The sequence below is a fragment of the Nanorana parkeri genome, unplaced genomic scaffold, assembly GCF_000935625.1.
Source record: "Nanorana parkeri isolate BGI_ZX_2015 unplaced genomic scaffold, ASM93562v1 scaffold1192, whole genome shotgun sequence".
Taxonomy (NCBI): domain Eukaryota; kingdom Metazoa; phylum Chordata; class Amphibia; order Anura; family Dicroglossidae; genus Nanorana; species Nanorana parkeri.
The window spans coordinates 592801-608104 of record NW_017307460.1 but is presented as its reverse complement, the minus strand read 5'-3'; the positions used below and the strand labels follow the sequence as shown (position 1 = coordinate 608104).

The window sequence follows — 15304 nt, the reverse complement described above, 5'->3', positions numbered from 1 at the left end:
AAGTAATAAAAATAATAAATAAAAAATTTATTTTATCAGTTAATTTTTTTAATTACTATAATTAATTAATATAAATTTAAATACAATATGAATTATATTTGTCCCATTTAAAATGGCTCTAAAATAATAATTATGGCATTTTTTTTTTAATGCATCACAATGGGAACTCTACATAATTACATAAAATATTCTATTGTTTCCCTTTAAATCCCTCGCGATGTTAATATTATTTTTTTCCTCACATGTATGGATTTAGAAATATCTGTGCTGTCGATAAAGCTGATTGACGATCTCCGGCGTGTTTGTAGCCGGGGTCACCCGGACGGGCTGGGAACTCGTTAGCTGATTGAGGTCACCTAGGAGCAGATTTCTCCTCCGCTGGATCTAAACTCACGTTGCAGCTTTCCAGTATATACACGTGGCGTCCGAGTTAGTTCTTCTTCCCTTATTTCCAGCTGGTGATCCTGCCAGTGACGCACTTCCTGTGCTCGGGTGACAACGCACACTGTACGACATGTATAGAGGAGCGGTGTTGTCACCCCTGTCTGGTCACACCGCCTCTGGTCACGGTGAAGGTTCTGAAAGTCTATTTAGAAGAGATACAATGTAGATGTGAAGATTAGACATCGGGGAGATACACATGCGCACGGATCCTTTAGACATGGCCGGAGTAGACTCCTAAGCTCCAGTCCTGGACAGTTGCCGTGTTGGACCCTCCCGGCTACAAACATGTTACATATGAAATCATTGACGACGCAGCTCCATCAGTAGTCACATGACACAATGTATCTCCGGACAATGTATCGGCGTCACCGACCTCCAGACTCCCAAACGTCTCGTTGTGGAGCGAGAAGACGAAGTGTCTCAATGCTGCACAACAAGCCACACCCCCGAGGATCCCAGGAAGGTTCACCCCGACTCCGGGTACTCGGGTGTGAGGAACGAAACAATGTAACAATGTATGGGGACTCAATGTATAGCTGGGGGGTGTAATGGCAATGAAGGGGTTTTGTACATCGGTGTCCCTGTGTCTTGCAGCATCGGCGCGGTGTCAGAGGTGGCGGCGGCCGGCGTCATTGGAACGGGGACTCACAATACCGGGATCAGTCACGGCATCCTGCCGACTCAGGTATGAGAAATGTTTATTTATTGTTACAATTCTGATGGATGGATTTCCCACTTATGGCCACTAGATGGCGCCGAGCATAGGAAATATATACATATGGCCACTAGATGGGGGAGGAGCATAGGAAATATATACATATGACCACTAGATGGGGGAGGAGCATAGGAAATATATACATATGGCCGCTAGATGGAGCTGAGGAGCATAGGAAATATATACATATGACCACTAGATGGGGAGGAGCATATGAAATATATACATATGACCACTAGATGGGGAGGAGCATAGGAAATATATACATATGACCACTAGATGGGGGAGGAGCATAGGAAATATATACATATGGCCACTAGATGGGGGAGGAGCATACTAGATATATACACATGGCCGCTAGATGGAGGAGGAGCATAGGAAATATATACATATGACCACTAGATGGGGGAGGAGCATAGGAAATATATACACATAGCCCCTAGATGGATCTGAGGAGCATAGGAAATATATACATATGACCACTAGATGGAGCTGAGGAGCATAGGAAATATATACATATGGCCACTAGATGTGGGAGGAGCATAGGAAATATATACCTATGACCACTAGATGGGGAGGAGCATAGGAAATATATATATATGACCACTAGATGGGGGAGGGGCATAGGAAATATATACATATGGCCACTAGATGGGGGAGGGGCAAAGGAAATATATACATATGACCACTAGATGGGGGAGGAGCATAGGAAATATATACACATAGCCCCTAGATGGATCTGAGGAGCATAGGAAATATATACATATGACCACTAGATGGAGCTGAGGAGCATAGGAAATATATACATATGGCCACTAGATGTGGGAGGAGCATAGGAAATATATACCTATGACCACTAGATGGGGAGGAGCATAGGAAATATATATATATGACCACTAGATGGGGGAGGGGCATAGGAAATATATACATATGGCCACTAGATGGGGGAGGGGCAAAGGAAATATATACATATGACCACTAGATGGGGGAGGAGCATAGGAAATATATACATATGGCCACTAGATGGGGGAGGAGCATAGGAAATATATACACATGGCCCCTAGATGGGGGAGGAGCATACTAGATATATGCATTATGGCCACTAGATGGAGCTGAGGAGCATAGGAAATATATACATATGGCCACTAGATGGGGGAGGAGCATAGGAAATATATACATATGGCCACTAGATGGGGGAGGAGCATACTAGATATATGCATTATGGCCACTAGATGGAGCTGAGGAGCATAGGAAATATATACATATGGCCACTAGATGGGGGAGGAGCATAGGAAATATATACATATGGCCACTAGATGGGGAGGAGCATAGGAAATATATACATATGGCCACTAGATGGGGGAGGAGCATAGGAAATATATACATATGGCCACTAGATGGGGGAGGAGCATAGGAAATATATACATATGGCCACTAGATGGGGGAGGAGCATAGGAAATATATACATATGGCCACTAGATGGGGGAGGAGCATAGGAAATATATACATATGGCCACTAGATGGGGGAGGAGCATAGGAAATATATACATATGGCCACTAGATGGGGGAGGAGCATAGGAAATATATACATATGGCCACTAGATGGGGGAGGAGCATAGGAAATATATACATATGGCCACTAGATGGGGGAGGAGCATAGGAAATATATACATATGGCCACTAGATGGGGGAGGAGCATAGGAAATATATACATATGGCCACTAGATGGGGGAGGAGCATAGGAAATATATACATATGGCCACTAGATGGGGGAGGAGCATAGGAAATATATACATATGGCCACTAGATGGGGGAGGAGCATAGGAAATATATACATATGACCACTAGATGGGGGAGGAGCATAGGAAATATATACATATGGCCACTAGATGGGGGAGGAGCATAGGAAATATATACATATGGCCACTAGATGGAGGAGGAGCATAGGAAATATATACATATGGCCACTAGATGGGGGAGGAGCATAGGAAATATATACATATGACCACTAGATGGAGCTGATGAGCATAGGAAATATATACATATGGCCACTAGATGGGGGAGGAGCATAGGAAATATATACATATGGACACTAGATGTGGGAGGAGCATAGGAAATATATACATATGGCCACTAGATGGTGCTGAAGAGCACAGGAAATTCTGGTCCGCCCCTTCCTGCCACCTGCTCTACCCTATTGGCCAGAGAAGGTACTCATGAAATAGCGGGGCCAGTAGGGAGTTATGGGTGGTGGGGAGGGAAGGACCTTCATCGCTCGTGTACCAGGAAGTGCTGAAGCTTTGCAGATTGTGGGGTTCCTGGGACTTTGGGGGTACCCCAGGATTATACAGACGTTTGAAGGTACATGAGAGTGGGGCATCGGGTGATTATTGTCCATGGTTTTTTCTGCAGGTGTTGTCGCTGACAATGATGACGGCGTCGGGGGAAATTCTGGAGTGTTCGGAGTCGGTGAACGCCGACATCTTCCAGGCGGCCCGTCTGCACCTGGGCTCCCTGGGGGTCATTCTGAACCTCACTCTGCAGTGTAGATCCGCCTTCCGCCTGCAGGAGATCCAGTTCTCTTCCCCGTTACAACAGGTAAGGACTGCAACCATTGCTGATGTAATGGCAACAGCGGGAACCGTCCGGTCTGTATATATACATATGGCCACTAGATGGGGGAGGAGCATAGGAAATATATACATATGGCCACTAGATGGAGGAGGAGCATAGGAAATACATACATATGACCACTAGATGGAGGAGGAGCATAGGAAATATATACATATGGCCACTAGATGTGGGAGGAGCATAGGAAATATATACATATGGCCACTAGATGGAGGCGGAGCATAGGAGATATGTACATATGGCCACTAGATGGAGGAAGAGCATAGGAAATATATACATATGGCCACTAGATGGAGGAGGAGCATAGGAAATACATACATATGGCCACTAGATGGAGGAGGAGCATAGGAAATATATACATATGGCCACTAGATGGGGGAGGAGCATAGGAAATATATACATATGACCTAGATGGGGGAGGAGCATAGGAAATATATACATATGACCACTAGATGGAGGAGGAGCATAGGAAATATATACCTATGACCACTAGATGGAGGAGGAGCATAGGAAATATATACATATGGACACTAGATGTGGGAGGAGCATAGGAAATATATACATATGGCCACTAGATGTGGGAGGAGCATAGCAAATATATACATATGGCCACTAGATGGGGGAGGAGCATAGGAAATATATACATATGGCCACTAGATGGCGCTGAGGAGCATAGGAAATACATACATATGGCCACTAGATGGGGGAGGATCATAGGAAATACATACATATGGCCACTAGATGGGGCTGAGGAGCATAGGAAATATATACATATGGCCACTAGATGGGGGAGGAGCATAGGAGATACGTACATATGGCCACTAGATGGGGGAGGATCATAGGAAATACATACATATGGCCTTGGAATGCCCACCCTTCCTGCATGTCACCCACCCATCAAGGCTTTTTGATATTTGCATAATAGGAGCCGGCCCACTGCTTGCATTAGAGCAAAGGGATCTTGAGGCAGGGTGGTGTAATGATTTCAGGGAGCCATGTACAGCACAGTGCCGGCCCCTCCCACCAGCTTTGATCTGCCTGCATTGCGTGAGAGGCACAGGTCTAAAATAATGTCATGAAATTGAAAAGGTTTTTATTAAAAATGTCATTATATCGATGGGGGGGGACCAGGCAAATCAAAGCATAGGCGGAAGAAACGTATTCATTTATTAATTGCGCCTTCACTGTTGACTTCAGTGGACAAATTTGGTGAAATGAGAACTCTCACTTTTGCTCGTCCTCACGAATTTCACAGACAGAGATATATTTTGATGTCACCTGCCGCTCTATAGCCTCATTGGTTTGTCGTCTCGCCGTCGCCGTCCTCTCGCCCTCGCCGCCGTCTGCGGCGCGCTCTCCAATCTCCATGTCATTTGTGGAGCGTTCCCCCCCGTATTAACCTGCAGGCTCCGTCACTCATCTCCTTCCCTCCGCCCCTGTGCTGACCTGACAACCCCACTGTAATGACATCGCCGTCCCCAACCGCGCGCTCCCCTCCGTCCCCGGAGGCAGGATCGCAGATTGTGCTCATCACCGCCATCGGTGGACTTATAATCGCAATGTATCGAAATGTAACAACGTCCATCGTATTTTATTCTAAAGCAGAACTCTGATTCTCAGCTGATTGGTCATCCATCATGGCGGAGTTCCTCTCACTGCAATCCTCCATTATGCACTTTGCACTGATTGGGTTTTACCGTGCGCTTTATAATGACCTAAAACGCATGTGTCCAGGTTATCCCAGAGTCCTGTGTATTCTTCTGGAGTCTTGCTGAGCTTTGTGTATTCCTTCCAGATCTGTACAGTCACTCAGTGTGAGACTTGGAGCTTCCTGTAATAAAGACCGGTCACTGCTACTCTCTCTCCTTGTGCAGGGTGACTGGTCTTGTCTCCGCCCCCTCCTGTGATAAAGACCGGTCACTGCTGCTCTCTCTCCTTGTGCAGGGTGACTAGTCTTGTCTCCGCCCCTCCTGTAATAAAGACCGGTCACTGCCCCTCTCTCTCCTTGTGCAGGGTGGCTGGTCTTGTCTCCGCCCCCTCTTGTAATAAAGACCGGTCACTGCTACTCTCTCTCCTTGTGCAGGGTGACTGGTCTTGTCTCCGCCCCCTCCTGTAATAAAGACCGCTCACTTCTCCTCTATCTCCTTGTTCAGGGTGACTAGTCTGGTCTCCGCCCCCTCCTGTAATAAAGTCCGCTCACTTCTCCTCTCTCTCCTTGTGCAGGGTGACTGGTCTTGTCTCTGATCCTTCCTGTAGTGGGTGGAGCTTGATTGGCCCCTCCCACAGCTCTGCTTCTCTGCTTTCTGCACAGGCTATGTCCAGCACATATATATATATATATTGAATCTGCTGTTTACAGATCTAATTAGCTCAAGCTGTCATTCACACAAACAGCTGACTGAGTCGAGGCGGCTCCTCCGAGGATTCATTTAGATAAGTTCCACACCAAGTCAGGCAACACATGCTGTGCTCTGCAGCTAACACAGTGCTCTGGGAATCCTTTGTCATATATTAAATGATTATTTGTATTTGTAAAAAAAATGATTGCTTGTAGATTGTGAAAGAAAAAAAAAAGAATATCCCCCAGCGTGCAGCTTCGGGGCGCGGTGATAGATTGGGTTGAATTAGGCAATGTCAGGGGCCCTAATGTTTAAAATTTGACTCCATCGTTATTGCCTCACGCACCACTGAAGCCACAAATGGAAAAGTAATGCGTTTCTATACTCCTGGGCTTCCTGGCGTCATCCACCTTGAACCTGCGTAGGTTCTAAGATGTAGCAGCCGATGGAGTTGCTGTCTAGGTTCTATTGAACTACATGTCTCTGCATGGAAGATATGGGTAAAAAATGTACTGTCGCTTTAAAACTGACCTGCGTCCTTCCCTTCAGTCTTCTATCTGACCTCTGTCCTTCCCTTCAGTCTTCCATCTGACCTCCGTCCTTCCCTTCAGTCTTCTATCCGACCTCCGTCCTTCCCTTCAGTCTTCTATCTGACCTCCGTCCTTCCCTTCAGTCTTCTATCTGACCTCCGTCCTTCCCTTCAGTCTCATATCTGACCTCCGTCCTTCCCTTCAGTCTCACACAGTGCAACCGGCTCCTCCTCTGGACTGAAGTATTTTGGTGTCTAGCCCCTCACACTGGCTGGAATGGGTGGCAGGAGATGGACATAACAGGAGATAAATGCAGTGGGTAGGGGGGTTCAGGGTGTTTTAAGATGGATCACCCTTTCAAAATGCATGCCAGAGGACTCGAGGATAGTGGAGGATTGGGGACAAGAAGGGTGGCAGAAGCACGAAGTTTGGCTTTAATGTGGAACTTGCCCCACCAATTTAATATCTCCCAAACTCACTTTAAAGGCATGCCAAACGTCAATGTTGCCAGTGTGCTTACTGCAGCTCTTACCTGAATTTTCAAGCCCTCAAATGGCTGGTATCACAGCTGATCACATGTGCAACTGCAATCCAAGATGGCACCTTCTTCTTCTTTGGCTGTAAGGGATAGGAGGGTGTAGTTCCACTTTAAGAAAGCAACAATAAGAAGATACATTCTAATATCTCTAATAGCATTCAGATAGCTCCCCAGCAGCTGCCCAAAACCCAAGGTACAGAGAAGGAGCCTCAGTGTGGAACTAGTGGTCTCTCTGCAGAGGTCTGACACGTTCCTCCCTCCCCTCGTGCTGAATCTCATCAAGAGATCTCCAAGAATCAGGAAGCACGCCCTAAAATTCAGAGTCATGGATGGATGCCTCCTCGGCGAAAAACGTATCCAACATTACAATTGTGTAAACATTTTGTAAAACATTTGCATTGAAGAGATGTACGCGGTGCTCGTCGTGGTCGGCAATGTTCAGTGCCCCCACTACGCGTATGCATTTTCCATGTAAGCATGTGCACATGGCATCCTGTCCTATAACATAACATCCCAAAGAGCCTGGATTCACACTGTTGTGGTCGGGGCCATCCCTGTATTGAGGCAGCCTGAAGCCTTTGTGGAGGGGTGGCAGGCAAAGTGGCATAGCTGCTCTGCTGTACAATGTTTGCAGTGTGTCTGCCGCCCCCTTTCCAGCCAGGGCATCCCAGGTTCCTAAGAGCTGGGCGGGGAATATGTGTAATGGCCATACACCCCTGGTTGTGCTGCCTAGCAAAAAAGCTAGGGACACCCCTGGTTGTGGTGCCAAATCGCATGCGCACTGTCGTATGTTGCGTTAAAATATCCTGTTCATTTGGGATGCCCAACGCACCGATTTGCACCACTGTAGCGCCCTCTAAAATGTCGCTATTCAATTTAGAGATACCTGGACTGTAACCAGTCTGGATACTGATTATACAGAGCTCTGCATTCTCTAGGTGTCCCTGAATCTCCTGGATTGATTGCTCCTCCTGTTGCTGAGGAAAGGGGAGCCTTGGCATACAGTGAGGGAGGATCCATCCTCAGGTTATGACCATGCACCTGACCCTAGCCAATCCCTGAGTAGGATGACTCAGAGGCATGGTTCAGGTCAGGTAATAAAAGGTCTGGGGACACTGTGCAGAGGTCTCTTCCCCCTAGGGGCCTCGCCCTAGGAGGTCTGTGTGATGCAGGCAAATGGCCTGATCCTCAGCACATGGCAGATTCTGAGGGGCCTAGAGGCCTAGGATACACTGATACTTTGCTGGGCCCATACGCGTGGCAGGTGTTGGGTGCCTTGTTCTAGGAAGATACTACTACTAACCTGGAGTGCTCCTTGGCAGTTGACGGAAGCTGGGTCGGAGGGAGAGTCTGCTTGTTGAGGGGTACTGCAGAGGAGCTGGTGCGAGCGTCCGCCTGGGACCCACAAGGGAGATCCCTCACCCTATTCCAGGTATCTGTTCACAGTATTACTACTACTATTGGTCCCTGGGACCAGATCACAGTGATTTCAGCCTTAGCTGTTGCTAAGGGAGAAAGCTGTCCTCCGAAGTATTTCCTATGGCATCCTACAGATCCTAAACCCTCTCTCTCCTATTGAACTTGCAAATAAATACCCCAAAAAGAACCCTAAGACTCGAGCCATTCTGTCCATGAGTGTCGGTGTGCTGTTGCTGATCAAAGGGGACCGGTAGCTGGAACCAACAGGTAGGAGAACCTATTTCATATTCAGTGGCTCCTTCGGGGGTGAACGCTACACCACATTTGCATTTTTTGGGCACAGCGGGGCACAGCACCGTGTTATTGTGCATTGTGGTGCAAGGCATGTACGTCGAGGTACGTTAAGGTGCCTTGGGGTGCCATTAGGAAAGAAGGAACCCTCAATACATCACCATAGACTGACAGCCCGGTGAATCAGCTTACAGGCTTTGTGAATGAGGCCCCCCGCGTGCCTCCGGAGACGCGGCTGTTTACCATATCAGTGCGCCGAAGGAACCTGTTGCTGAGATTTATCGGGAGATTAAAGTCAAAGCTCTCGGCCGCGGTATTTAAGCGAAAGTCATTTCTGGAAGATTAGAGCCGCGGATCTGGGCAGAGAGACGCTCGTAGACTTTTCCAAGGTCAAAAACTCACATCCCTAATTAATTCCCTGCAGATCAGCCCACGTACATTTTGCATTAATACAAATGTTTGTGCAGCTGAATCTTCCCGACAGCCTTCCCCGCTGGGTTTTTTTATGCTTGCTTTTAAGAGAAGTAGGTGTCATAAATTCCAATTAAATTCATATATCTTAAAAAAAAATAGTGCTGTGTCCAGCGCTGCAGAGGGCCCACCGTCCCGAATATTAAATCCAAAGTCAAAGTAAGCACCAGAAGTAAAATTACATAACAACAGGTTGTATATTTAAAGGGGACCTATAATAAGGGGCAGGACAAAACGGGGGAAGGGGGGGGGGTAGCTGCCCAGGGCGCAGTGTTTTAATGTAGAAGGGGAGGCACCATGTGGCAAGCTGCACCCGTATACACTCAAGGCTGGTACGAAGGGGGCCACTGGATGACGTTGTCCTGGCACTGCCTATAGAAGGGGTAGGCAACCTTGGCTCTCCACCAGAGTCAAGTTTGATTCACATTAAACCCATCTAACAGAGTCACTGGCCTTCATTAATGATTCTTAGGCCTCGTTCACACCAGATGCAGTGCGTTCCGGCCCGATTCTGTCCAGAACGCACTGCCACGCATTGCGGGCGGCTCACTTTTTTGTGGGGCAGGAGGAGGCGTGCCGGTCCATTGAAGTGAATGGCACCGTAGCCACGCCCTCTGTCGGTAATGCGATCAGCCACACGGGATTGCAAGGAACATTATGCCTGCGGTCCGGTGCAATCAAAATGCTGCAAGCACATTTTGCCTGCGATCTGGTCCGGTGTGATGAAAATGCTGCAAGCACTATTTTGATCGCACCGGACCGCAGGCATAATGTTCCTTGCGATCCCGTGTGGCCAATCGCATTGCGGCCGGAGGGCGTGGCTACGGTGCCATTAACTTAAATGGACCGCCACGCCCCCTCCTGCCCCACAAAAAAAGTGAGCCGGCCGCAATGCGAGGCAGTGCGTTCTGGCCAGAATCGGTCCTGAACGCACTGCATCTGGTGTGAACGGGGCCTCAGATCTGAGTCTATCCTTGCTCTGATGGAAATGGAGAGCTCCAGCTGCCACTTGCAGCAGCTTTTTGTTGACCCTCTAGAGCAGGGGCAGGCAAACTTTGGCCCTCCATCTGTGGTGCAATTAAAATCCCATTAAGCATTGCAAGACAATGACAGCCACAGGCATGATTCCTATAGACAGAGACATGAAGGGATTTGTAGTTGCACCACAGCTGGAGTGCTGAGGTTGCCTACCCCTGGCCTATAGTCAAAAGTTAACATGAACCCATACTAACAGTCTTGGAGGAGCTCAAATAAAGTTGCTGGAGAAAATAAGGCTCCAGGGTTCTTCTGTGCTCCCCAGGTGTCCAAAAGCTTAGGGACTGGTCATGTGATCTCTGTTAAAGGGGAGGATCATAGTTAAGATTGGTCGATCTTCCCCTTCAGCACCATGTGACCAATCCGCCTAAGCTTTTCAATTTATAGCCATCACTTGGACTTCAGTCCTGGTTTTATGTTATAGTATTTTATCTCAACAAGACTGGAACGATGACTTCAGATTGGCATTTGAGTCCAAATCTGCAATACAATTTTGTTAAGAGATGTCCATAAATATCCAAATTTGTGTTCTGGCCAGGAAAGGCCCTCCTACGGACAATACCCCCCACCCCCTTCTAGCCTATTGTGGCTGCAATTACAAAAACGATCTAAAAGCCCAAATACTCACCTAAATCTATGGTCATGTGACTCACCCGGTCCTACTCTGATGGACTGCAGAGTGGGTGGGTTCTTCTTATGGTGACAACCTCACTCCCCGGTCCATCAACCAGGTCCTTATAGGTCGTGAAGACTCCGGCAGCGGTGTGGTGATGTCCTAACTAGGGTGCTGGACAAGACAAGTCAGTGGTGGGCCTGGAATGCTGCAATGGATTGTAGCCCCTATATAATATACATAGACGTGCTATCACAGCGATTCCTGTTCCTAACTGTAAGGAGTTAACTTGTCTCTGTGTGCCCTGGAGGCGGAGACTTATGGGAGTTGGAGTGCAGAGCAGAGACTGAAACTTTTGCAACAATGATCTCTGAAACTGCAGCTCCCAGGAGGCTGTGGAGGAGAGAGGAGGAGACTGAGGGGGTGGTGGCTGCTGTGCGCGCTCAGTCTGGGACAGCCATCTGAAGAGGAGAGACCTGTGCAGCCCTGTATGGGTTAAGACTGTGTGCAACAGAGCTGTGTGGTCACCGCTGATATACAGGGACACACAGGCTCTGTGCAGCGGTGTACAGAGAGACTGACCCGAGTTGCTGAAACGCAGAGGATCCGATCGAGTGCCTGAAGTGAGGTCCGGTGACGCGGTTACCGCAAGAAAGTCAAGGCCTAGTCGCACGGCCGAACCAGCCAGCGGGGTGATCCAGCCAGCCCAGCAGAGAGAGAGGGAAGCCAGACGGAGCCAACCGAGATGACTGCAAGCATCCTGGATGAGTGAAGACTTCCTACCAAGGACCCAGACGACTTCCCCTACTGAGCCTGAGCTGCAGAGGGATAGAGGACGTCTTCTCCAACTGCCCTGAGGATTGGTGAGAGGCCTTTGGCCACATTGACAATCTGTTTGCTGTTCATACCTGCACTACAGTAAGGGCCCCAACGCCGGCTAGCTTAGGACACCACTACTGGCCAGTAGTCTAGGAAGGATTGGGCATTGACAAAGGGAAACCTTAAAGGGACATACACCCCATTCAAGGGAGGACATTTGAAGACAATTGGCCTTGCATACATCAGTACTGGCAGTAGATAGCTGCAGTTACTGGGTTGCAGAGCGCCTTAGCCTGTTGCTACATATTCTTGTTCGTGATTGTTGTCATTACTATTGTATCATAGTTATTCATATCTGATTTGTCAGTAAATCTGCTATAAGATCAATTGAAGGTGTGTTTCGGATCCACGCTTTGGGCGGTACATTGGTGCAGGGGGATAGAAATATCCGGTTATTCAGCGGCTCCTTCAGGGGGGAAGGCGTCATTATTATTGGTAACCTCTAGCATGAGAGGCACCATGATGGGTCATGTGACAGTGGAGTCAGGTGAGATAAGCCTTACTTCCTGTTTCATTTGATACCCAACAAACAGACAGGAAGTGAAGAGATGTCCTCCTTTTTCCTGTTTCCATACCCATCAAATAGACTGGAAATGGGGATATTTCTCCTTACTTCCTGTTCCATCCCCAAACAGACAGAGTACAGAGATTTCCCTTATTTCCTGTTCCATCTGATACCCATTGAAATAGACAGGAAGTGTCAAGATTTTCCCCTTATTTCCTATTCCCATACCCATCGAATAGACTGGAAGTGGAGAGATTTCCGCTTCCCTTTTCTGTTCTGTCTGACCCCCTTTACACTGAAAATGGGGATATTTCTCCTTACTTCCTGTTCTATCTGATACCCATCAAACAGAGAGGGATCAGAAATCTCCCTGGTGGCGCGATAAAAACCTAACACAGGTTCTAGCCCTTACAAAAGTACAAAAAGTTTTGGGATGGATTGTGGCTTTAACGTTCTTTAGCCCGACCAAACGTTCCAGTGCCATGAAAAGTTTGCCGTTATGTGACTCATCCTCCTGCTCTTCGTGCCGCACAGCGGGAGCCAGAGGCCTGTGCCTGCACATCACCGTCTCCTTGCGATTGTCAGCTACACATCACAAAGGGCTGGATGATGAAAAGACGAGGGATCTCATTCTAATCAGCCGGGATTGAAGCCTGACAAAAGGTTAATCCCGTTTCTTCCGTACTCTTTGATTATCCCGATAAGAACATATTACCTCCCCAACTCTCTGTACTGCTTCACAAACTTCTCCACTGCTCAGAGAACGGAGAGATCCCGGGAGGATTCCACCGTGGGAGAAAATCAAACTCCCGAATTCTATCTGTGAAACACCCTTTTGATTACTTAAAGGAGAACTATGAGGGGGGAGGAGGAGGGGGGGGGTTTTTTTTGACATAATTGTCGGGATCCGCTTCAGCTGCGGCGTCTCAGTATACCGCGAACAGTAGCTCCCTATATACTGAGCTTAGGGTGACGGGAGGACGCTAGTTTGTGTCCTCCCGTTACCCTAAGGAGAATTATGGGGAAAAGCCTTAACCCCATAGTTCTCCTTTAAGCCAGCCATACACCTGTAGAATCTCATTGGGGACATTTTATAGTAGCTTTTGACTGCAGCGAGCCAAAAAATTGACAGAGAAGGATGGAAAATAATTTTCTTAATTCTTAACCCGAATGAACTCCATTGTCACTGTGAATGTGGTTCCATAATTAAAGGAGAACTATGAGGGGAGGGAAAATCACTCAGCCTCATAATCTGAGCCGACCTGTGATTTGGCGACATCACCGAGATCACTTGTACAAAACAAGTGGCGGGTTCCCCGCTCTACATTTAGCTCTGCTTGCCCAAAGCAGGGCAAAATGTTGAAAACAATTACCCGCCAGGCACCCAGAACTGCATTTCCCAGGCATCGGGAGATAGGAATTCCACACCCCTGCTGCCCCTCTACCCCCTGCTGCCCCTCTACTCCCTGCTGCCCCGAGGCCGGGCCTTGGTTGGCCTTGTGGAAACATGGCCCTGCACCTGTCCGATCCTCTAGCTCTGACTGGCGGAAAGGACTGGGGAGGGGGCGGGTACAGCTGGCTCTGCCTCTAGATAGGCAGAGAAGGCTGTCAATCCCTCAGCTGGGTGGATCTCGGTAGTAATGTCGGGATCCGTTCCGGCTGAGGCGGTCTCAGTATACCGCGAGCTGTAGCTCGCTATATACTGAGCTTTGGGTCACGGGAGGACGCTAGTTTGTGTGTCCCATGACCCTTAGGAGAACTATGGGGAAAAGCACTGACCCCATAATTCTCCTTTAATATAATACGCATGTGCTTGGAAAATATCAATTAGCTAGTAGAACTTCATGTAAACTATCCCAAAAATTGTTTGTTAGAATTTGACACAAGCAAACCAAAATATATAAATTTGTCAAGTCTATGATGGTGCCATCGAATGCTACGAGGAATTATTTTTCTGAATTTCCATATGAACAACAAACAAAATTTTACTGGTGTACATACGTTACTCCCAACTGTCACTCATTTAGAGGAACGGTCCCTCTTTGGAACTGCAGCTCTTGTGGGATGTTCCCATTCTGCAGTGGTCAGGACCAACCAAAAGTGTTCCAAGGAAGGAAAACCGATGAACCAGTGGCAGGGTCATGGGTGGCCAAGGCTCACTGAGGGGAGCGAAGACTGGCCCATAAAGTCCAATGGAATAGAAGAGCCACTGTAGCTCAAATTTCTGAAAAAGTTAATGCTGGATCCAATAGAAAAGTGTCTGAACACACAGAGCTCTATTGAAGAACCGTGTGCTAGAAGCAAAAATACATTAGGAACATTCAATTTTGGCCTAATCTCTGAACATAGACCCTTCAGTTTATTTGACACCCAGAGCTGCTCTACACAGATAGCGAGGATAACTTGCCACAAATTTGCGGCAGGGTTAAATTGTAATTCTTGTTAACTTGCTGCACACATTCCCCGGCAGGTTGCTGACTTGCAGAACACTTGCAGCACGTAAGGCTGCTACAGCCATTTTAACTCCAATCTCGAGTGTGGTGTCTTAATTGGGAGGTGTGGATTATGGGAGGGTGGTGGCATAGCAGCATGGGAGTTTGGGTGTAAAATTGTTATGGGACTATGTTCTACCTTGTCAAGACACTTTTACAAAGCACGTTGATCTCGCCATGCAGACTTGCTGTAATTGTGCTACAACATTGTGAAGCTCGGCAAGTCTGCAATAGTATAGCAAGTCATTTTCAAACTTGCAGCTCACTTGCTTGCTATCTGGGTATATGATAATTATATTTTCAGCAATCATAATGAAATGGATAATAATAATAATAATAATAATGGATAAAGAAAGAAATGCAGACAGTGAAAATAGTAATGTTTACCCACATTTTTAGTGA

At 47.5% G+C, this 15304-nt stretch overlaps 1 protein-coding gene across 1 annotated transcript in view; it reads left to right on the top strand.

The window, feature by feature from the left end:
- The window catches only part of LOC108796920 (L-gulonolactone oxidase-like), a 73677-nt gene that overhangs the window by 23411 nt on the left and 34962 nt on the right, over positions 1 to 15304 (top strand). The window contains exons 6-7 of the mRNA XM_018568476.1: positions 1039 to 1129; positions 3572 to 3757. Of these exons, the coding sequence (XP_018423978.1) occupies positions 1039 to 1129; positions 3572 to 3757 (277 nt within the window). The remainder of the gene's footprint in view (positions 1 to 1038; positions 1130 to 3571; positions 3758 to 15304) is intronic.